The sequence below is a fragment of the Ochotona princeps genome, chromosome 5 (genome assembly GCF_030435755.1).
Source record: "Ochotona princeps isolate mOchPri1 chromosome 5, mOchPri1.hap1, whole genome shotgun sequence".
NCBI classification, from domain to species: Eukaryota; Metazoa; Chordata; class Mammalia; order Lagomorpha; family Ochotonidae; genus Ochotona; species Ochotona princeps.
Window position 1 is genome coordinate 76,463,040 of NC_080836.1, and position 21,550 is coordinate 76,484,589.

Consider the following 21,550-nt stretch of genomic DNA (forward strand, 5'->3'; position numbering starts at 1 on the left):
GGAGCCAGATAGTATATGTTTAAACGCACATACTTCAGGACCAAGGAGTAACAGGGTCTATTTGCAACTTACTCTTAAGCAGCCCAGAAAAAAAAGAAAGACAATGGAAAACATAGTAATATATGAGAACACTGAGGGATCTAGGGGAAAGATATGTGGGAGTTCTTTGTACTACTCCTGGAACTCTATTCTGGATTTTAAATTATTTCAAAATAAATTTTAAAAACTAAAGTCCTGCCCTGTACCCTTATCAAAATCTACTAAACTGTATAATTTTGGTTTTCCAAAAAAAGTTCATGGGATTGGACATAAAAGTTTAAGACTCAGATTGTTAAAATAACTCTTCGAGCCAACATTACAAAATCTGCCATAAACTCAGGATTTTTTAATTGATTTTTTTTATCAAAAATACTGCTTATTGATAAAATTAAACAAACTTAAATCTGTTCTTATTGATCCTACACACTAACTGGAGATAAACATACCAAGAAATATGAGAGGTTCTAGATGTTTAAATTACTGTTAAAATAAGCGGCAGGTGGTGGGGCTCGAGTAGTTGACCCAACTTTAAACAGCTCCATGGCACGTGGGTCTCAGTGTAATTTCCTTAGCGTGTATCTCACATTTCATAATACATCTTTAAGGTCATTTGTTAGAATAAAAAAAAAAATCACACTAAAGAAGGTATACATCTACAAGTTAAGGTCTAAATTGCCAGTTTCCCGAGTTGCTTTGTGTCATCACAAAAAAGCAGGGCAATTTAATCTCACAAGGTTTCCTTAAATACAAAGCATCTCTCACGGCTCCTCACCCCAGTGAAATCTCCATACGCCTGGGAGTAGTAGAGATGAGCTGCAGGACCAGTTCTACTTCGAAGCTCCTTTATTTCCTCCTGGGATTCGTGTAACATTCCCAGACACTCCATATTCCTGTCTTGTAACTCATGCAGCTGAAAGAAAGGACGGTGGTATGCTTTATTATCTTCTGGAAACAACAAACTGGGGGGAAAACCCTTGGGATAAGTATTCATTTTATCCACAGGGCCAATGTATTTCTCACTTCCACTGAAATACTCTGAAACAAACTATGCACAGAGAATAGCACACGTATTGATCTCCAACTGCAAGCAATCCCAGACGAATTCATACATAAATGTGATTTTCTAAAAATCTGAAACGTCACAGAGACAATCAGAACTGTCAATTCAATACCTCTTGATTTAAAGCCTGCCCAAAATGTACAGATGGTCAAGTTATGGTTGGAAACATATTAAATTTTTCTTTCAAACATCACTTCCAAGTCTGTAAGCAAAACCAAAAACAACCCCAAAAACCCAAGAGCCTGGTTTGGCATGGTAGCCTAGCAACTAAAGTCCTTGTCTCATATGGGTACCAGTTCTAATCCAGGTAGCCCTGCTTCCCATCCAGCTCCTTGCTTGTAGCCTGGGAAAGCAGTCGAGGACGGCCCAAAGCCTTGGGACCCTGCATCGGCTTGGGAGCCCCAGAAGAGGCTCTGGACTCATGGGTTCAGATCGGTGCAGCTCCAGCTGTTGCGGCCACTTGGGGAGTGAATCAACAGATGGAAGATCTTCCTCTCTGTCTCTCCTTCTCTCTGTATATCTGATTTTCCAATAAAAATTAAAAACAAACAAACAAACCCAAGAGCCTACATAGTTTTATATTTTACGTCACGGTGATTAATCTATCTAAAAAAGCAGACTTCCTCTTTTGTTTTAGAATCTTCTATACAGTTCAGATACAGATTTCTTAGGCTATCTTAACTGCAAAAGCCCTTTTAGGTATAGCACGTACATCAAGTCATCAGAATCACCAGGGCTGGGATGCTTAATCAAACGCAGATTCCAGGCCCTCGATCCAGTCCAACTGAATTAGAAAGCCTTGGGATAGTGTCTGGGAATATCTATTTAAACAGCTCTCCCAGATGATTCTTAGCATGCTAAAGAATCACTAAGTTATGTCTAATATATGGAATTGTGCTGTAAACAGAAGAGATTTTCACTTCTCCTAGCATGCTTGGGAAAAATACTCTACACAAGTATCTGATTTCACACCCCACATAGCTGCCAGGGCTGGCCAAGGTCAAAGCTGGGAGCTAGAAGCTTCATCCAGGTCTGCCACATGGGTGCAGGGACCCCAAGCGCACAGGACATCTCCCACTGCTTTGATTAGGCACACTAGCAGAGATCTGGATTTGAAGTGGAGCACCCAGGAGACACCAACCAGTGTCCCCATATGGAATGCTGGTGTTGAAGGAAGTGGCTTAACCTGTTATACCACAGTGCCAGCCCCAGAGACAGGATTGTTGAAAACTGTTTCCTTCTTAGAGCTCATAATTTCTTTCAAATCTTTTGTTGCTGCTGCTGTCATTTTTATTTTTTTTTAAAGATTTATTCATTTTATTACAGCCAGATATACACAGAGGAGGAGAGACAGAGAGGAAGATCTTCCGTCCGATGATTCACTCCCAAGTGAGCCACAATGGGCCGATGCGCGCCGATCCGAAGCCGGGAACCTGGAACCTGGAACCTCTTCCAGGTCTCCCACATGGGTGCAGTGTCCCAATGCATTGGGCCGTCCTCAACTGCTTTCCCAGGCCACAAGCAGGGAGCTGGATGGGAAGTAGAGCTGCCGGGATTAGAACCGGCGCCCATATGGGATCCTGGGCTTTCAAGGCGAGGACTTTAGCCACTAGGCCATGCCGCCGGGCCCTGCTGTCATTTTTAAATCCAGCCTTCCTCCCTCAGTAATTCTGATCAGGAAAATGAAAGAAGCTACCCATTCTCCCCACCCACCCTCCATCCCCCACAATTACCTGAGACAAGGGAGGATTTCCTTACCTCCATGGTCAGCTGCCGCTGGGCATCTTTGGAAGCTTGTAGGTGAAGTCTGAGCTCTTCCTTCTCAATCACGTGCTGGCAACATGATAAAAAGGGCATGTGACATCTTCCCATAGAAAACATTAACTACATTCTGTTAAAGGCATCTTAAAAGTATCTCTATGGGGTAGCATAGTCTCAGGGTTTCCAAAGTCAAGCAACAGGGGCAGAATAGAAAATCCATTAGAGCATTCAGAGGACAATGTGCAAGAGTTGATTCACACAACAACATTCTGAGGAAATGGACCTACTTCTTTAAGCTTGTGCTGAAGATCTACAATCTGAGACAAGAGAGAAGAGATCTCTTCTTGGTATCGAATCAGCTCATCACTCTTCCCCGACAGTTCTTCAGTCATCCTGGACATCTGAGCATTTGTTTCACCTTGGAAGCACAGCACAACTTTTAAAATTAACTTAAACATAGTGTAGGGATTGGCAAACTTTGGCCTGTGGGACAAATTCTGTTGTGTAACAAGCCTTGGATTAGCATGAAAAGTTGTGTGTGTGTGTGTGTTTTTTTTAAACACACACTCTCTCTGTCTCTCTCTCATCCAGAATTAACCCCAGGAAACAAAAAAGGTTCACCTGGGACAGGCTAATGCTAGGGACTGAACTGGAGACAACGAAAGAAAACAGAGCAAGCTGGGCCAAGGTTTTACCTCAGTCTTTTTCTTTTTTAAAAGAAAAAAATATCTGTTCTAATCATTTTCTTTATAAAACAATAGAAAGTTTAAAGGAAAGCGAGGTGAATTACACATTTTTGAAAGTGCTGGGAGATTACTCATTTATGTCTCTGAGAACTCTTCAGAAACACAAGTAAAATTCCGTAAGCAATGAAAATTAATCTTGTTGAGTCCAACCAAGAAACATTTTCCAGAATGGAATATTCACAATCTCTGAGAGAACAGAACAAAGCGACTGATATGCATCTGCAGGAGAGACACTTTACGGGATACGTGGCAAAGTGCCTAGGGCCTCATGGGCAACCCTTACAGCCTAGCATTCTTCTTTTTCTTTTATTTATTTATTTATAAAATGATTTGCTCATTATACCTTTAAAAGGTATTATAGAGAGAATTATATAGAATCATATAGAATTATAGAGAGAGATATAGAGAGAAAGGTCTTTCATCCATTGGCCTAACCTGCAAATGACTTCAAGGGTCAAGGCTGGGCCGGGCTAAATCCAGGACCCTGGACTTTCATTCTGGTTTCCCTGGTGAATGCAAGGACCCAACTACTTGGGTCATCTTCTGTTGCTTTCCCAGGTATGTTACCAGAGAGCTGTGTAGGGGCAGAGCAACCAGGACTCAATGGTGCTCTGATGTGACATATGGGCATCACAATAGCAGCTCACCCACCACGTCAGCCCCAAAGCCACCATTCCCACATACACATGAAACTAACCTCTGAAATTCCACTGGGGGAGCAAACCTTTATTTTATATAGGAAGTTTGATATCTGAACGCAAGCAGAAAAGCTACTTTCCAGAGTCATACAAAACTCCTTTTAAAGTAATATGAAGTTTCCACTACTATAAGGCATAGAGTAAGCAGGCAGAGGACTTGGCCTGTGCTCTTGGGCAAGCCATATCTTTGGTGCTTTTTATACGGTAAAAAAGAGCGGTAAAATGATGACACGTGTGGAGAAAGAAGATAACGTTTACATACCTCCTGGGTTTCCAGGCACCATGTTTTGAGGCCCCCAAACTGAAGGCACTGATGTGTTATCACACTTGCCTTTTTCAACATGCAAAGTGGCGTATTTACAGAGAAACTCAGTCTTTCTGGTGAAGCCCATCTTTTTCACCCAATGTATTTATTTTGAAATTTTGGGTCATTAATTTGAGAGACAGAATCATAGCATTATTTCCTCATAAACCAGAGTTTTGGATCCTTTCACTTTAACATGTTATAGCTAAGGAAATACAGGGCTTTAATACAGGCCCCTCAAAACAAACACTTTTCCTTTTTTTTCTTTAGTTAGGGTTTACACTTAGTGTTATTTTCTGATTTCCAAGCAACCAACTCAAATTGTTTCTTGAGATGCTTCTACCGAATCCACTTATCTCATTTCTGAGTTGAGCTCACCTAAAAGCTAAGGAATAGAACACGTCAATAACTTACGAAGTTCTTTGACACAGTCATTGACAAGCTGTTGTTCCTTTTCTTCATACGTACAAGTTTCTGTCTTTATGTGACAAGCCTTGAAGGAAAGAAAAAATGTAAGATTTGGGTCTCGCACATGGATGGCAGGATCCCTAAGCATTTGGGCCATTCCTCGCTGCCTCCCCAGGTGCATGAGCAGGATGGCAAGTGGGGCAACCAGAACTCTCCCCAACAGTCAGATATGGGATGCCAGCACTGCAAGCAGAGGCTTAACTCACTCTGCAGCAATGCCAGCCACACACACACACACACACACACACACATATATATACATAGGACCTTCTTGACTCCCTCCATACATAAGCTCACAGGCCTTTGTAATTTTCTGACACAGCACTTACCTTAGTTGTAACTACTTAGCTATTTTTTTAAACTTCACAAAGCGTTCTTTGCTGTGGCTTTCTCTATTTTATCTGTCAACTTCTACAGTTGATCTTAGTAAGATCAACTTCTTTTCATTGCCATTTAGTGGGATTTAAGTAACAATGGAGGGCAAATACAGTTTCTTGTCTGCCACTCCCTAATTGGAATAGTGATAGCAAATTTTTAGTTTGGTACATTCTTAGTATGGTCTGATAATCCCCAGACCCGAATATCATAGTTGAAAGTACCTTGGATCGAAGAGCCATATTCTCCTCTTCCAGTTCCTTGAGCTTTTCTTGCAGCATGTCCAACTGCAGCAAACCTTGAGACAAGCTAAAGGACTCATTGAAGCGCAGAGGTGTGGAGCAGCTGGAGTCAGTTTCACTTTCTTCTGAAGCAATGGAGACAATTCGAAGCAACTCATCTTTCTTCGAGAGCTCATGCTGCAGCTGATTAACCTGCACACCCAAAGCACAACATCTCTAACAAGTTCTTTATTCTGCATGGCTTATATACAATACAGCTTCTAATTTACAGGATGACAATTTTTCACCATGTAAAGAAAACCTCACAAGATCTGCTACTAGATTTCACTGACTCATGAAGCATGCTAAAAGACACCATGAACAGCCACAGCTTCACATTATCAACTCAACAAGTACAGCCTTTTCTACAACAGGTAAGAAGACAGTTTTCATATTCTATGTAGTAGAAATACATAAGGAGGAAATCTGATTAATAATACTGACAATTAAAAACAAAACACACTGAAAAACCTTTGAAGTATTAGACCCCTATTCAATTGCGTATCCCAAGGTGTTTACATATAAGCTGTGTATAACTGTTTATGTCTTCAGGGTACTGGTTTTAATTCTAGGAAATAAGTATTTTCAACTTATCAGCTCAATTGTTGCCAATCATACTGCATTTACAAGATATACATGAAACTAGGTAAAAATAACAAGTTACAGAAAACACCCATAAGCTTTAAAATGACTAAGAGTTACAAGCATCCTTTTGTACAGTGGCAGTTTATGTATCTAATATAGTTAGTTCACAGTTGACAACAAGCATTTAAGCTATTTACCTGTTGTTATTATTTCAGGGATACCCAGGAAAATAAAACTCTCCAACGCATAAGACCCAATTACTTAATGCTATAAATACTCAATTAAAGCTTACTTGATCGAAGGCTTGTCCCAGCTGCTCCTCCAGGGCTTCATTCTGCTCAGATAAGACATGGTTCCGTTTTAAGAGAGCTTGTCCAATGCGAGCAGCAAGCTCAAGATCACGATCCCTCTGTGAAAACACCAACACCTCATCTTTTATTACAAACATCAGTAAATGGTGGTTTAGAAATTCTGCAGTCAGTTTTGCTAAATTCAAAACCAATGTCCTAGAAAGCATCAAGACTCATCTTAATACTCAGACTGCACAAGTTAACACAGGGCCTGGCACACACAAAATGAGTGTTAAACGGTGATCAATTGAAAGACTGCCACATTTATAAAGGTAAGAGGATATCTCTTTTCTTGTTCTTATGTGAGATTAATCATCCCAGGAAACCAGGATCCAGGAATCCAATAATGAAACATACAGTTTTGGGTGGTTTTGGGTGGTTACAGGTAGCACAGCCTTTAAAGATGAGGATGGGGCCTGGTACACAGGAAAAGTCGAACAAGGTTATTTACTGAGCATGGTAATGATACAGGATTAGAAGACTGAGACATGGGGAGCAGACAGTTGGATTCTCCACTCATTCAGAGACAGTGGCTTAGAAGGAAGCATGGCCAGGAGCCCTGTTGTATGAGGCACAAGAGTGATGAACAGAAATAAAACTGGGAATAAAAAGACTGAAGAGTTGGAGGCTACAGGCTTCTGCCTGGAGCACGGAGAGAAAGGGAATCTAAAGAAGTTCGTGGTGACGATGCAGGGAGGCCTGTAGGAGAGCCAACCAGCCAGCTCCTGCCCAGTGTTATTCTTTCTGGCTAGATGGTGATGCTTAGCAAGGCTTCAGCAATTCCATCCATCTGGTGGTGAAGAGGACTGACTGTGTTCTGTAGGATGGAAAACTTGTATGTCCAGCCACCTTATATATGAAAATAGATCCTTTCACATTAAGTACTGATTACATAAAATTAAGTTTTATGCTTTCTTTCTATAGCACAAGAAAACATTTGGGTGAGTTTGGGGCCAGTGTGGTGGCACAGCACGCTTATCCTCCACCCTGTGGAGTTGGCATCCCATGTGGGCGCCAGTTTGTGTCCAGGCTGCTTCATTTCTGATCCAGCTCTCTGCTTGTAACCTGGGGAAAGCAGCAGATGATGACCCAGGTTCTTGGTACCCTGAGTCCATGTAGGAGACCTGGAGGAAGTTCCTGTCTCCCGATTTCGGATTGGCTTAGCTCTGGCCATTGCAGCCATTTGAGGATTGAACCGGCAGATGGAAGACCTTTTCTTAATGTCTCCTTTTCTTTCTCTGTAAAATCTGCTTTTTAAATAAAAATAGGTAAATCTTTTTTAAAAAATTGAATTTGTTGACTCCATGTTTTCAAGGCCCATTTGTCTAATGTCAAATATGAGTTAAATGGCAGACATGGAAATAATTTAGGGGAGCTGGTGGAGAAAGGAGGAGAATAGGTTAAAGAGAAGGACCATTTTTCCTAAAAATCAACTAAATGGAAATACAAGGAGCAGTCCATACAGTGACAATTAGAAGTTCCTGCATATGAAAACTGCTATGGGCAAAGCAGACTCAAATAATACCCCTATTGAAAGTAAAAAGGGGAAGATGCCCTAACTGCTGGTGCTGATTCACAATGGAGCTGCTTCCCCAGCGGGCAGCTCTGCTCCAGGGTGAACAGTAGCAGGTCTTATTTACAAACAATACCCTTTTTGTATGTGTGTGTAGGATGGGGAACTCACAGGCATCATTTAAACAAATGTTTCCTCTACAACTCCCACCAACAAGGAAATTCAGGAACCCTTTTACTTTGGAATGCCAGTTAGTAAATCGTTCATTCCAGCAAATTTTTCATTGGATATGCAATTTTGATAGATTCAAAATACTTCTCAAATTTTAACTTTCTGTACTAGAGAAAGAAAAGATATATTCCTACCTCTGCTAGGAGATGTGTAACCATGTCAATGTCATTGTAGGTTTTGGTCATCTGCTCCACTCTGTCTGTGCCTAGAACTAAGATAATGAAAAAAAGCAACTGTTTATACAAGTATTAGAAATATGACAAACTTCAAATATTCATAAGAATTCAAACATAGCAGTAGCAACAAAATTACTAGGCTTTTCCAAAAAAAAAAAAAGCATTCAATAGAACAAAAAGAAGTGATGCACACCCACGAAACACTCAGGAAAGGAACTGATCACTACAAAGTGTACAACACGCAATGACGTAAGCAGAATCCAAAGAGCCTAAGTCAGGCTCCTCATAACCATCCCCTCCTCCCAGGAAGACAGCTTCTACCCCACTCACATTTGAGAATCAGGACTGGGAGAATGGACAACATTGGCAATTGCTTGCTCTATAACCTAATCTAATCTGTTTCTGCAGCATGTGGATTTGTGTTTGGCTTAAACTGACTGCATAATTAGTTTGCCCTGTAGTGTGAAAGGAGGACAGGGACTTCTGAGTAGTAAATGGAATGCAGGTATTTCAGTGAGCTTAAACAAGTCACTTAATCCTCCTTTGGGGATTGATAATCCATATTTATACAATGCTGGTGATAACGCTTATCTTGGAAGGTCATGGGGGGGGGGATGAACTATGATAATCTACCAAGCAATAAAGTATTCAGTGAGCTGTTAAATATTTTATAATTGCAACCAAAAAGTATCTTAAACACAGGATAGGCGAAATGGCCTTGGTTTTATTTAATTTCTCTCTAAATAATTTAGCAAGTTAGAAATGGTCACTTTAGTTTCTTTAACACGTCCAAAAGACTAGACATGTAGGACAGCACTGGATAAGCCTACCTTTACCTGAGATTTGTATTTTTTTTCCTAGTACCATTGGCTAAAATGAGTCCAGGCTATCTTTACTCTACTTATTAACAGTCTTTCTCTAGATAAAAGAAAAACAATGCACTGGGTTGATAGTTATTCGTAGGTAGCTGGAAAAGTTCTATAATTAACTACAAAATCTTTTTAAAAAATATGGAAACTGGGCCCAGCACCGTGGCCTAGTGGCTAAAGTCCTCGCCTTGAAAGCCCCGGGATCCTATATGGGCGCCGGTTCTAATCCCGGCAGCTCCACTTCCCATCCAGCTCCCTGCTTGTGGCCTGGGAAAGCAGTCGAGGACGGCCCACTGCATTGGGACACTGCACCCGCGTGGGAGACCCGGAAGAGGTTCCAGGTTTCTGGCATTGGATCGGTGCGCACCGGCCGTTGTGGCTCACTTGGGGAGTGAATCATCGGATGGAAGATCTTCCTCTCTGTCTCTCCTCCTCTCTGTATATCTGGCTGTAATAAAATGAATAAATCTTTAAAAAAATATGGAAACAGACACTTTTTTTTACTCCAAAACGATTTGTACTCCAGTAAGAGATACTGGCTCCATAACAAAAAGATGGTGGTAAGGAAACAGGCTATTGGGCCCCAGAAAGAGAAACAATTTAACAATCACAAAACAATTTGACAATCTAAGCATGGCAAGAAAAGGAAAAAAAGTGCAAATTACAGTGGGTGGTCTCTGATTCCGGACTTAGTAACAAGGGAGGAAACAACCAAATCAATATAGCTATGCTCTTAATTTCAGCAGGGAGATATTGGACACTCTTTTGTGCCACCCTAGTGTCACACTGATACCCCCGCTACGAGTTTGACAACATCATGGAGATGAAGAATCACTATTTCATTTTATTTAAATATTTTTCTTTCTTTTTTTCTTCTCAGGCTATGGTGAACTGTGCCTAAGGGGAAGTACAATGGAAGTGCAGTAGAAATAAATATGTCCAGAAACAGACAGAAGTATATCCCTGTACTTGAAATACAAGGATGGTCTCACAGCGAAACGACAGATAAGGCCCTACATTGTTGGGAGACACATCAATGGCAGTGCGATGGACTTCTGAGGGACTTGGAAGACACCTAGTGAAAGACTGGAGGGGAGAACAACAGGGGAGGGGTGGGAATGGGGAGGGAAACCCCAATGCCTGTTAAACTGTGTCATAAAATAAAGAATTTTCTACACACACACACACACATATATGCTCTAAAATAATTATACAGCCAGTTCTAAAGTCAGTTCTCTGCTCCAGGTTCTGAAGGGATCTGGAAGAGATCTAGGGCACTGGGACTAAGTACAGGATTCTCAGTGTTCTCATGAGGAACCTAGGATGCAAACCAGTAGTCTATGACTGATACCAGGTATCCTAAAAATTCATTAAAAACAGCCTTTAAAAACACATGACATGGCTTCCATAACTGACCAAGCTGAAGATGAACTGGCAGGTTTAACTTGAAGTAAAACCAGTTAAGGCTGTGAAAAATGTGAACTACCAGTCACACATCATCAAAGAAAAATAAAAAGTGAAGGAACACAGAAAAGGAATGCTTAGAATGAAACATGCTTTGTTGAGGGGTAAAGGATATATACTTCCTATAAATGCTACCATCTGTCCTTGCACAAACATTTAGAGCTGAACCTTAAGAAGTTATATAGCTTAATGTTCTCATTTTCTGGTATTTGGGATCATCTCTGAGAAAAATTATGCGACATGTCTAAGACCACAGAGCAAACTGTGAGTGGCAAAGAAGGGACTATGATATGGAAATGATAATACACATCTTATGAACCACTAGGAAAAAAACCCTGGGTACTGTGAGAGCGCCCTGGGGCCCTTCGCCCACTAACTGCATCAACTAGCCCAGATCTAATCAAATACCCAAATATATAAGGGGGCTTTACAAAGTTCACAGAAACGTGTATTACAAAAACAAACAAAAAACCCTACTTATGATTTTCAAACCTTTCTGGATCAATATAGCTATCTTTTATCTTCACTTTCTAGGAGCTTTATGAAGGACCACCAGATGCATATATTACAAGTAATGACAAAGATCCCGATTGTAAAGTGTGAGCAATCAATCCAGAAAAGAGGCTGGAAGAATACAGATGACGATGCTAACAGTGATTGTCTTTGGGTACAGATTACGGTAGATATACGTTAAGTTCTTAGGTAACATTCATGAAGAGCAGATGTTCTTTTTGTCATGATCCCTCCCCTTCCTCCCACACACAGAAACTGCAAGTCTTACTAAGGGGTTTCAAAAATCAAAAATGAATTTTAAAATGCTTCAGTATTTATGATAGCACAGAAGTTAGACAGCAACCAGAATTCTCTCATTCTTACACTTCATGTGAAGTAGCCTAAGAACTATTAAGATCCAAAGGCTGGGACACCTTAATTTCACAGAGATGGCAGTCAGTCAAGCAGGTGGTGACACCTGTCAGTCCTGTCTTCTCTTCTTTATCACAGTCCTCCTAATAAGAACATGCTGTTTGGGAGGATCCCAAAAGGACCCTCGGCAAAGCTCTGAGGCATTTTCTGACATCTGAGTGCAGTAATTAAATGGTTCAAAACCATAAACTAATTCTTCACCATGTTAAATCATATGAAAAATTGCAGTGATACGTACTTATTGCCAAACATGGACTTGGATAACCTTGAAAAAATATTCTATACAGCAAGTAGGTGGCAAACACTTTTTAAAAACAATTTTGCAAATTACTTTGCAAAGGTTGTTACTAAATAGGCAACATTTGTCGTATAATATTTGGAGAATCAAATGTTTCTGAAACATGGGAAGAGGGGATTAGCATACAACAGCACTCCATTAATCCACACATTATGTTTTATCCCTGTGTAATTTCACATTCACAATCTCACATTATCCACATGATAGGAAATACCAATGTTAATTTTCTTTGCCATCTTTGTCTTTTATCATACATGGTGCTTGGTGTTTCCCTAATCTGCCCACATCTTTTCAAGGTTTAGGGTTTCTAACCACAATTACTGGATTCTAAAGAAAATTCATGTGTGAAATTACCCATACCAAAACCCCAAATGGCAATAAATGAAACACAATTACCACTCACATTAAACACTGCAAGGGCTCCTGACATCTATCGATTCTTGAAGTAATAAACCTAAAGAAGTGACTGCAGCTCCTGATGTGACAGTGCAGAGTACATCTCTGCAATAATACACTGCCTCCAAGAGAGCTGAGACAGAACTAAAAGGTGACTGCTGACCAATGCCATCCCTCAGCTGAGTTCCAGGGGAGCGCTAAGGCTTACAAATGGCTTGAGCGCCAGTATTTCACTCTTCTCCCAAGGACAGCACAAAGCTAGCAAATGATACCCAGGTGATGAGGTAATCCATTATACAGCAGATGTCCGAGGAAGATGCTATCATTGTCCTGTGGAACTAGTTGAAAGGGCTGATTCAGCAGAACTAGAAATGTATGAATTGCCATGACATGGCTATGGCTAATGTTTCCTGAACATGACTAGTTGCATTTGCTTTCCTCCAGCACAGATTGACCATTTTTGAGGCCAGAGCTTAAGCAGGAACATTGCCATAAGCAGTACCATATTCTCTGCAAAATTGCTCATCCTTACCTAACTCCTTAATTCTGTAAGTAATGTCATTGTGCAACAACCACTTAGAATTTTTGAAAGTGCTTTATATCATTGCTTTTTTTTTTTTGATTTATTTTATTTTCATTACAAAGTCAGATATACTGAGAGGAGGGATAGAGAGGAAGTGGAGCTGCCGGGATTAGAACCAGCGGCTATATGGGATCAAGGCGAGGATCTTAGCCACTAGGCCACGCTGCCGAGCCCTATATCATTGCTTTTCAAACTCGACGTGGGTCAGTATCACCAGGAGGACTTCCTGAAACACAGACATCTGTGTCCCATCTACAGAGCTGTCCTGTCTACAGCCTGTAGATGAGGTGGGAGCACAAGAGTGTGCATTTCTGCCAAGTTCCTAAGTCATACTTCTAGGAGGGTCCCCTTGTTGAAAACCACCAGCTTACATAAAAATTACGTAACAAATAAAAACAAATAAAGCTCATATAAGTAATCTCCCCTCTTGTTTTTCTTATACCTTAGAGTGGCACATACCATCTATTCCCAAATAGAGTCCCCTCAAAGGCAGATCAGTTTTCTATTTGTGGACTTGAGACAAAATGACACTTTCCATCATGTGTGACCTCATCAGGTGACTTGCCTTAACTATTGCTTACTCAGAGGCTCCTCCTAACAAAATCAGGAAAGCCCTGGAGTGACCTATTCCACGCATGAAGCATTTGTTCAGCATCTTAAACTTCATGAGTGTGTAATGCAGAGATTGGGAAGGAGTTATTTTTTGGACCCATGCACAGTTTTCCAGGGTTCTATTGGGAACAACAACAGTCTGTTTCTGGGTGACCTCAGAGAACCAATGCCCTTCTCCATTCAGAAGATAACCTTCCAGTCTCAAATGTGTCTATGGTTCTTTCCTAATCACCATTCTTTTTTTCTCACAGTGCTTTGAATTTTCTGGGGTTATGCAAGAAAGAAGATGTGTCTGCCTGGGTCCCTTACACTGACTAGCTGTTGAGGATCATTGTGATAAACACATGTATTCACAGAGGGGAGGAGGAGTAAGAAAGAGCTAAAGAAACATTAGAGTTGAACCCTAGAATGGCACACCAGGAACATAAGAATTACTAAAAGACTACAAATCTTTAAGCCTCAGCACAATGGGAAACTGGGAAAGGGTGCTTTCTACCTTGCTTTTTAAGCTGTGGTCAATTTGACCAATAAAGTAATTCATTTATCTTTTATATTAATAAAACACAAATTCATAAAAGTTTATATTTGACTGAACTGTTAACCCAAAAGAACTGATACCTTTAAAGAACAGCGAGACTACAGAGATAAAGTATTAGCTGATCAATTATAATCGTGGCTTCTTTGTTTCATCATTTTAAATGTTTCCTACATAGTCCAACTTTCAAGTTACTGAAGTGAAAACAGAACCTTGGACTACAGGAAGATGAACTTTCCAGAACCTTAAATGATGGATCTGCATTATCCTGCTCATCACAGGTTCTAGAGTGTTTCCTTGAACACTGTAATTTAAAAAGTGTTTTAGAACTTACATATTTTTTGTTTTTTTCATTGAAAGTTTACTCTAAAGTAATTCCAATAAATTATGATCTAAGAAATATTTTTAGTTACAGTTTACCCACGGGGCATCTTTTGTGTTACTTTAGATTTTAGTTGTAAAGTTCTGACATATTTTAAAACTCAAATAAAGGGAAACAGAAGTAAAATAATAGTGTTCCTTCTAAAATGTTATTAGAAAATCTGAAATTTCTCTAAATAAAATTAATTTTAGTTAAATTTTAGTAAAACTAATTTTTACTAACAGAACTATTGAGTATAAAGATATAGCTTTATTTGGGCTTTGGGATACTTCAAGTTTAAACATGTTTGGGCTCGGCAGCATGGCCTAGTGGCTAAGGTCCTCGCCTTGATCCCATATGGCCGCTGGTTCTAATCCCGGCAGCTCCACTTCCTCTCTATCTCTCCTCCTCTCAGTATATCTGACTTTGTGATAAAAATAAAATAAATCTTAAAAAAAAAAGTTTAAACATGTTTACACTTCCTTTTCCCCTGGGCAGTAAAAGTTAGAAAATCTTTATAAGCCAAGTTAATCATTACCATGAAATGGGTATTTCACAACAATCAAGCTCCAATGACAATCTGGCACTGAAAACACTAAAGCACTCACTGGGAAAATGTCTAAAATCAAAGATAATCTCTAGTCAAATTAAACATCAAAGAATTTCACAAACATTAATGTTGAGCTGAGATCTTACTATATATTTTAACACCTACCAGGCACATAACACTTTCCTATAACAACTGAAATGAAAACACAAGAAGCCACTAAGCTGAGTCTTCATGCAGATTGTTGGAATGACGTCAAATGCAAAATAAATCTTCATATTTCAAAGTTCAAAACTTGCTCTGCATGGGTTGGTGTCATGGCAGAGCCACGACCTACAGTCAAAGCACCCCACGTGAGCAGGGGTCTGAGTCCCAGCTGCTCCACTTCTGATCCAGTTCCCTGTCAACGTGCTTGGGAAGGCAGCCGAGGATGGCCCGAGGGGCTGGGCCCCTGAACTCACATATTAGAACCAGAGGAAGTTCCTGGTTCCTGGTTTGAACAGGCCCAGGTGAGGAGTAAGTCAGCAGATGGAAGATCTCCCACCAGCTCTGCTTTTCAAAAGCCCTAACTTTCTTTTTTCTTTTCAGTCCTGCTTTAACATTTTTTCTCTATTTAACTTTGTCACTTCTGACAGCTTGGTGTGAAAACAAATCTATTTTCAGGACAAATCTGCTCAGCCTCTCACGGAAATTTTCTCTGTGAATCCTTAAGTAAATGACAGAGGTTACTACATGGTGTGCATGAATTTCTTCCTGGCATTATTATAACTGAATGCTGCCAACAAGCCATAGAACTATGTTCCTTTTTTTTTTTTAGATTTAAAGATTTATCTTTAAATTTTTATTGGAAAGTCAGATATACAGAGAGGAAGATCTTCTGTCCATGGATTCACTCCCCAAGCAGCCACAACAGCCGGAGCTGCACTGATCCGAAGGCAGGAGTCTTGAGACTCTTCCAGGTCTCCCAGGCGGGTGCAAGGAATAGAACCAGCACCCATATGGGATCCTGGTGTGCGCAAAGCAAGGAATTTTAGCCTCTAGGTTACTGCGCTGGGCCCAGAACTATGTTTCTTTCTTTTTTTTTTTTTTTTTTTTTTTTTTTAAAGATTTTATTATTATTGGAAAGCCGGATATACAGAGAGCAGGAGAGACAGAGAGGAAGATCTTCCATCCGATGTTTCACTCCCCAAGTGAGCCGCAACGGGCCGGTACGTGCCGATCCGAAGCCGGGAAACAGGAACCTCTTCCGGGTCTCCCATGCGGGTGCAGTGTCCCAAAGCTTTGGGCCACCCTCGACTGCTTTCCCAGGCCACAAGCAGGGAGCTGGACGGGAAGTGGAGCTGCCGGGATTAGCACCGGCGCCCATATGGGATCCCGGGGCTTTCAAGGCAAGGACTTTAGCCGCTAGGCCACGCTGCCGGGCCGCAGAACTATGTTTCTTAATGAATGACATAATTTCCATGGTAGTAGTTAGCACAGAAGAGTCAAAGAGCTGAAGGCTCAGGGATAGCAGACTGAGAGATATGAAATAATCTGAAAAATTCAAATAATTTCACTGCTTCTTAAGAATAAACTCCCTTTCTACTGACCCCGAGGAAAATATCCGGTACAAGGTAGGTGAAATGGAAACATGGAAGCGTGCCTGCAACACTAGCCTTCGAAGCAAAAAGAAGGCAAACTTTCTGCATTCAGACATACAAAATTATAATGATCTCTGCTTGGTCAGTTTAAGTACAAGTTGGTGTACACTGAGCAAAGGCTACTAAACACCAACTTTTGTTTTTTTTTTTCAAGATTTTTGTGAAAGGCAGACATAGAGACAGGAGAGAGGGATCTTTGATTCACTGGTTCACTCCTTAAACAGCCACAATGGCCATTTGGAAGCCAGGAACGAGGAGCTTCACCTGGGTCTCCCATGTGGGTGCAGGAACCACAGGACTTGGGCAATCCTAGACTCTTTTGTAGGCACATTAGCAGGAAGCTGGATTGGAAGTGGAGTAGCTAGGACTCAAAACAGTGCTCATATGGGATGTGGTGTCACGGTGGCGGCATGGCTTAACCCACTGTATCACCATGCTGGAAAAGTCAGTATCGTGACAATCCTGATCTTTAGTCCAACAGATAGACTCTGAGAGGGAACCAACTACTCACTCATATAGCGGAAAGTCTCTTCAGCAAGCACTGGGCAGAGGGTATCAGCCGCATGTTGCTGCTGGGGCTGGGACTGGGTCCAGTCCTGGTTTTCATACAGAAAGAGTGAGTCCACTCTGAGCTTGTAGTGTGGCAGCTGTTCTTCCAGCAGACTCACCAGCTCAACTTCAGGGAGATCCTCATTGGAGCAGACATCTGGAGAGGAGAAGCTCGTAAGTGAATCAGCACCTTTCAGTTCTCTAGGCTAGAGAGAAATCAGTGCAATTCCTGTGGTGAAAATAGGACAACCAACGAAATTAAACATCATCCCTCCATTGGTTTTTATTAACACATCCTTTAACAAGCAAGCTTCTCGGGCCCAGTGCCGTGGCCTAGTGACTAAAGTCCTCGCCTTGAACGCCCTGGGATCCCATAGGGGCAGTGGTTCTAATCCTGGCAGCTCCACTTGCCATCCAGCTCCCTGCTTGTGGCCTGGGAAAGCAGTCGAGGACGGCCCAAATCCTTGGGACCCTGCACCCGCGTGGGAGACCCGGAGGAGGTTCCTGGTTTCCGGCTTTGGATCGGCACAGCACTGGCCGTTGCGGCTCACTTGGGGAGTGAATCATCGGACGGAAGATCTTCTTCTCTATCTCTCCTCCTCTCTGTATATCTGGCTTTGTAATAAAATAAATCTTTAAAAAAAAAACAAGAAAGCTTCTAATGTAAAAATCATACCATAAATTTTAAGTACACATGATTTACATTTTATATAGCTGAGTGAGTGTAACTCATGCTAAAAGTTTAAAATGAATTCAAACAAATTTACCAATTTATTTAGCACTGTTCAAAAGAAGTTTGATGTCAACTTGTATGCTTAGAGGGGGAAAACCCAAAACAAGTGACTGGTTCAAATGGTTAAATATCTAGGGATAAGGGTAACACATACTTGCAAAGTAAAATCTGAATTATTTGGAGGATCTTTTAAAAATTAGAAAAACATTATATTTTGGTATGTTCTCCTAGAACCTAGATATTTGTTGAAGATGGCTTTAATATTTACAGAGCACTAGCACTGGAAGAAGTTTATTCTTTCTATTTTACAGGTGAAGCATGGGGGCCCAGTATGGTAGTCCAGTGGCTAAATTCTCACCTTACATCTGCAGGGATACCATATGGATGCCAGTTCATGTCCCAGCTGCTCCACTTCCCATTCAGCTCCCTGGGAAAGCAGTTGAGGACTGGGAAAGCAGTCAAGGACGACCCAAAGCCATGAGACCCTGCACCCATGTGGGAGACCCAGAAGAGGCTCCGGGCTCCTGGCTTCGGATTGGCTCAGCTCCAACAATTGTAGCCACTTGAGGAGTGAATCAGCAGATGGAAGATCCTTCTCTCTGTCTCTCCTACTCTCTGTTAAATCCGATTTCCCAAATAAATAAATAAATTAATTAATTAATTAAAAAAAAAAAGCCCTAAATATGTGAAAAGGAAATCTGAAGTAAAGGGAAAAAGGGAAAAAAGTCTCTGAATGCTTTCTCTGCCCTCACCTGGTGTAAATTTAGTGTAATAGTCTGATCAAACTCATCAAGTCCTGGGTGTCAGTCCCGGCTGTGCACACATCATAACGTGACACTGCCAAGTTCCTTCACCCCCTAGGCCTCAAGTTCATTCTTCTGTAAACGGGAGAAGATAACAGTGTCCTCTCTTACCTCCAGGGCTGTTGTACAAATTGAGATAAATGTGTGCAAAACGTTTGCACTGCGAAAGTGCTCTCTAAATGCTAGCCATTTTGATTATTGCTTTCTAATGAGGCTTCAGGCCTAAACATCCGGTCAAGTCTACAACTAGAGAATCTAAGCAATCATGGATTGTTAGAAGTGGAAGGTACTTCCCAAACCCTCCAACCCTGCCTGGTAGACAAGGGAACAGACTTAAAAGGGGAATGGCTTGCTGAGGACCACTGGACCCATGTCTCTAATGTGTTCACACTGTGCTTGTCTGCTGCACAGTTAGTGACGGGACAAAGGCTGCCCAGGAGTGCCAGAAGACGGAGTCCCACACATCATGTCTAAGTAGCTCCTCACTCGGCCCGGTGCCAAGTGTGCTCATCATCTTATTTTTCACTCTCAATACTAGAGAGACTATGGGCACTGGCATCTGATCGAGCTTCTGGCTCTGACTCTTCCTTTCAGGAGTTGGAGGCACAGGACTTCTCCTTTCTGAGTTTTGCTTTCCCCCATTTGTAAAACAAAGAACATCATCTGTCAGTCATAACAAAGTCAATCAGATAACAATGAAGACCCCTCCAGAGAGAAGGAGAAATTCCTGAATCTATGGAAAATATTTTAAAAAAGGACCTCCCAGAATAATACTGGCAGACCCCCAGGGGCTCATGGAGAGCTCAGGGCCCTAACTTTCCACTTGCACACCGCCTGGCACAGCTGGGCCTGTCCTCCCTCCTATGTCTGCTCCTGGCTTCCTGCTCCTAACACTTCCCACCACTAAACACCAGGAGTTTACCAAAAAAAAAAAGTTACCCTGTTTCACACGCTTAAAATATGAGGGCTTAAAAATAGACAAACACAGGATGTCATATTCATCTCCTCATTTTTAAGAGGGATCTGGTATTTCCTTTGTGGGTGTATAAAGGGACACACTCTATCTCTGGCAAGCTGGTGAATAATGACAGCACAGAACAGCTCAAGTAAACAAACCACAGCACGGTACATTTCTACCAGTGACAACTTAGTAAGTCAAATACCAGAGGGCTGGTCATATGAGACACCTCTATGGCCCAGAGGGACAATCAGCAGCTTCATAACCTCCGTCAGAGATGAGCTGCACTTGAACGAACTCTTAATCCTTGGAAAATCAAACTAGAATCCTGACAAAGCACCCACGGTTTGTTACTACAATTTCCATGTGATTATTCCTGTTTCTCCTGCTATATGTATTCCATATACAGAGTTGCCATTATAGTATTTGAAGAAAGAGAGGTTGACTATAAATACATACAGAGCTGGGAACAGAGAAGTAGGCATGCAAGAGCATAACGAAAATGAAGAACAAAATGACATTCATTAGAAGAGTGACTATTCCATAGCAGTTTTTTTCAATAAGTATCAGTGAAATCTTCTGAAAATTGAAGGTCACTAACAGTCTATTTACAAAAAGTAATTTTAAAAATGTACCATCCAGGACTAGCAGGTGGAACTAAGTGGTCTTTATATCAGCTCATCCTACTGGCTTTCATATTTCTGAAAATGTACTACTCTTTACTCTTGTGAGGACTCAAGCTTCACAAACCTTCTCTCCCATTTAATCCCCGATGTCTCTGTGAACCCCTACTTCTCTCTCCAGTCCCACTGCCTCCATTTAGGTTCAATGCCTCCCTATACTTCTCCTGCATGACCTCAAAACTGGCCTGCACTCTTCACATTCCAATCCCCTCCATGTCTTCATACCACGTCCCCAGCATGCTGCCTGTCTGGTCTCTCACATCAAGCTTTACTGGAATGCAATCATACTTATTCTTTTATGTACACTGTTGCTTCTCTGCTACAATAAGGGAAACGATTAGTTGCAACTCAGTATTGAAAATGAATGACTGACACTTCCACAGCTGGATAGATTTCAAAAACACTTTGATGCAAAAAAGACTTGGATTCAGTTTTTATGATATTCTGGAACATGAAAATGGAACCTGCAGTGATGGGAAGCAGATTGGTGGTTGTCCTAAGCCAAAGATGACGGGTAGGTACAAGGGGACATTTCTGGGATAAAAGTTCTGTGTTATGATTGTACTGGTGGTTATACGAGTGCATATATTTGTTAAAACTCAAACTACATACTTAGGATGGTTGCATTTTATTACATCTTAATAAAGATACACCATCAAAGTTGAATTTAAAGAAAAACAATTTGGGGTTTGCATGAGTTTCAGAATTCAGAATTTCTTGATTTTAGAAACATGGTAGTATGCAGTAAGTGGATGCTATATAATATCACCAACTTGCTTTGCAGCAGCACCCCACATTTAAATATAGTACTACATCTCTGACAAACAGGAACACTCAAGTCAACTGAGTTAAGTCGAGAAACTGCCAAATCAGCTTTCATGGGCACCTGAACTGTAGAATCCACTCTGAGAGTCGAGAGGTTCCCTTCAATTGGGTGTGGGTGGTTAGGCGCCTCTGTCTGCCTACCCTGCAAGTGCCAAGAGCCTCCACTGTGCCAGGCCCTGTTGT

General features: G+C 41.2%; 1 protein-coding gene across 3 annotated transcripts in view; it reads right to left on the reverse strand.

The window, feature by feature from the left end:
- Nucleotides 1–21,550, reverse strand: part of TRAK2 (trafficking kinesin protein 2) — a 68,741-nt gene that overhangs the window by 19,570 nt on the left and 27,621 nt on the right. For 2 of the 3 annotated variants that reach the window (XM_058664840.1, XM_058664837.1), the window contains exons 3-10: nucleotides 17,328–17,522; nucleotides 8,546–8,622; nucleotides 6,610–6,726; nucleotides 5,676–5,885; nucleotides 5,023–5,101; nucleotides 3,148–3,278; nucleotides 2,858–2,932; nucleotides 812–949 (exon numbers count right to left, since the gene is read on the reverse strand). In XM_058664840.1, coding sequence (XP_058520823.1) covers nucleotides 812–949; nucleotides 2,858–2,932; nucleotides 3,148–3,278; nucleotides 5,023–5,101; nucleotides 5,676–5,885; nucleotides 6,610–6,726; nucleotides 8,546–8,622; nucleotides 17,328–17,522 — 1,022 coding nt within the window. The remainder of the gene's footprint in view (nucleotides 1–811; nucleotides 950–2,857; nucleotides 2,933–3,147; nucleotides 3,279–5,022; nucleotides 5,102–5,675; nucleotides 5,886–6,609; nucleotides 6,727–8,545; nucleotides 8,623–17,327; nucleotides 17,523–21,550) is intronic. The other variant, XM_058664838.1, reaches the window with a different exon arrangement.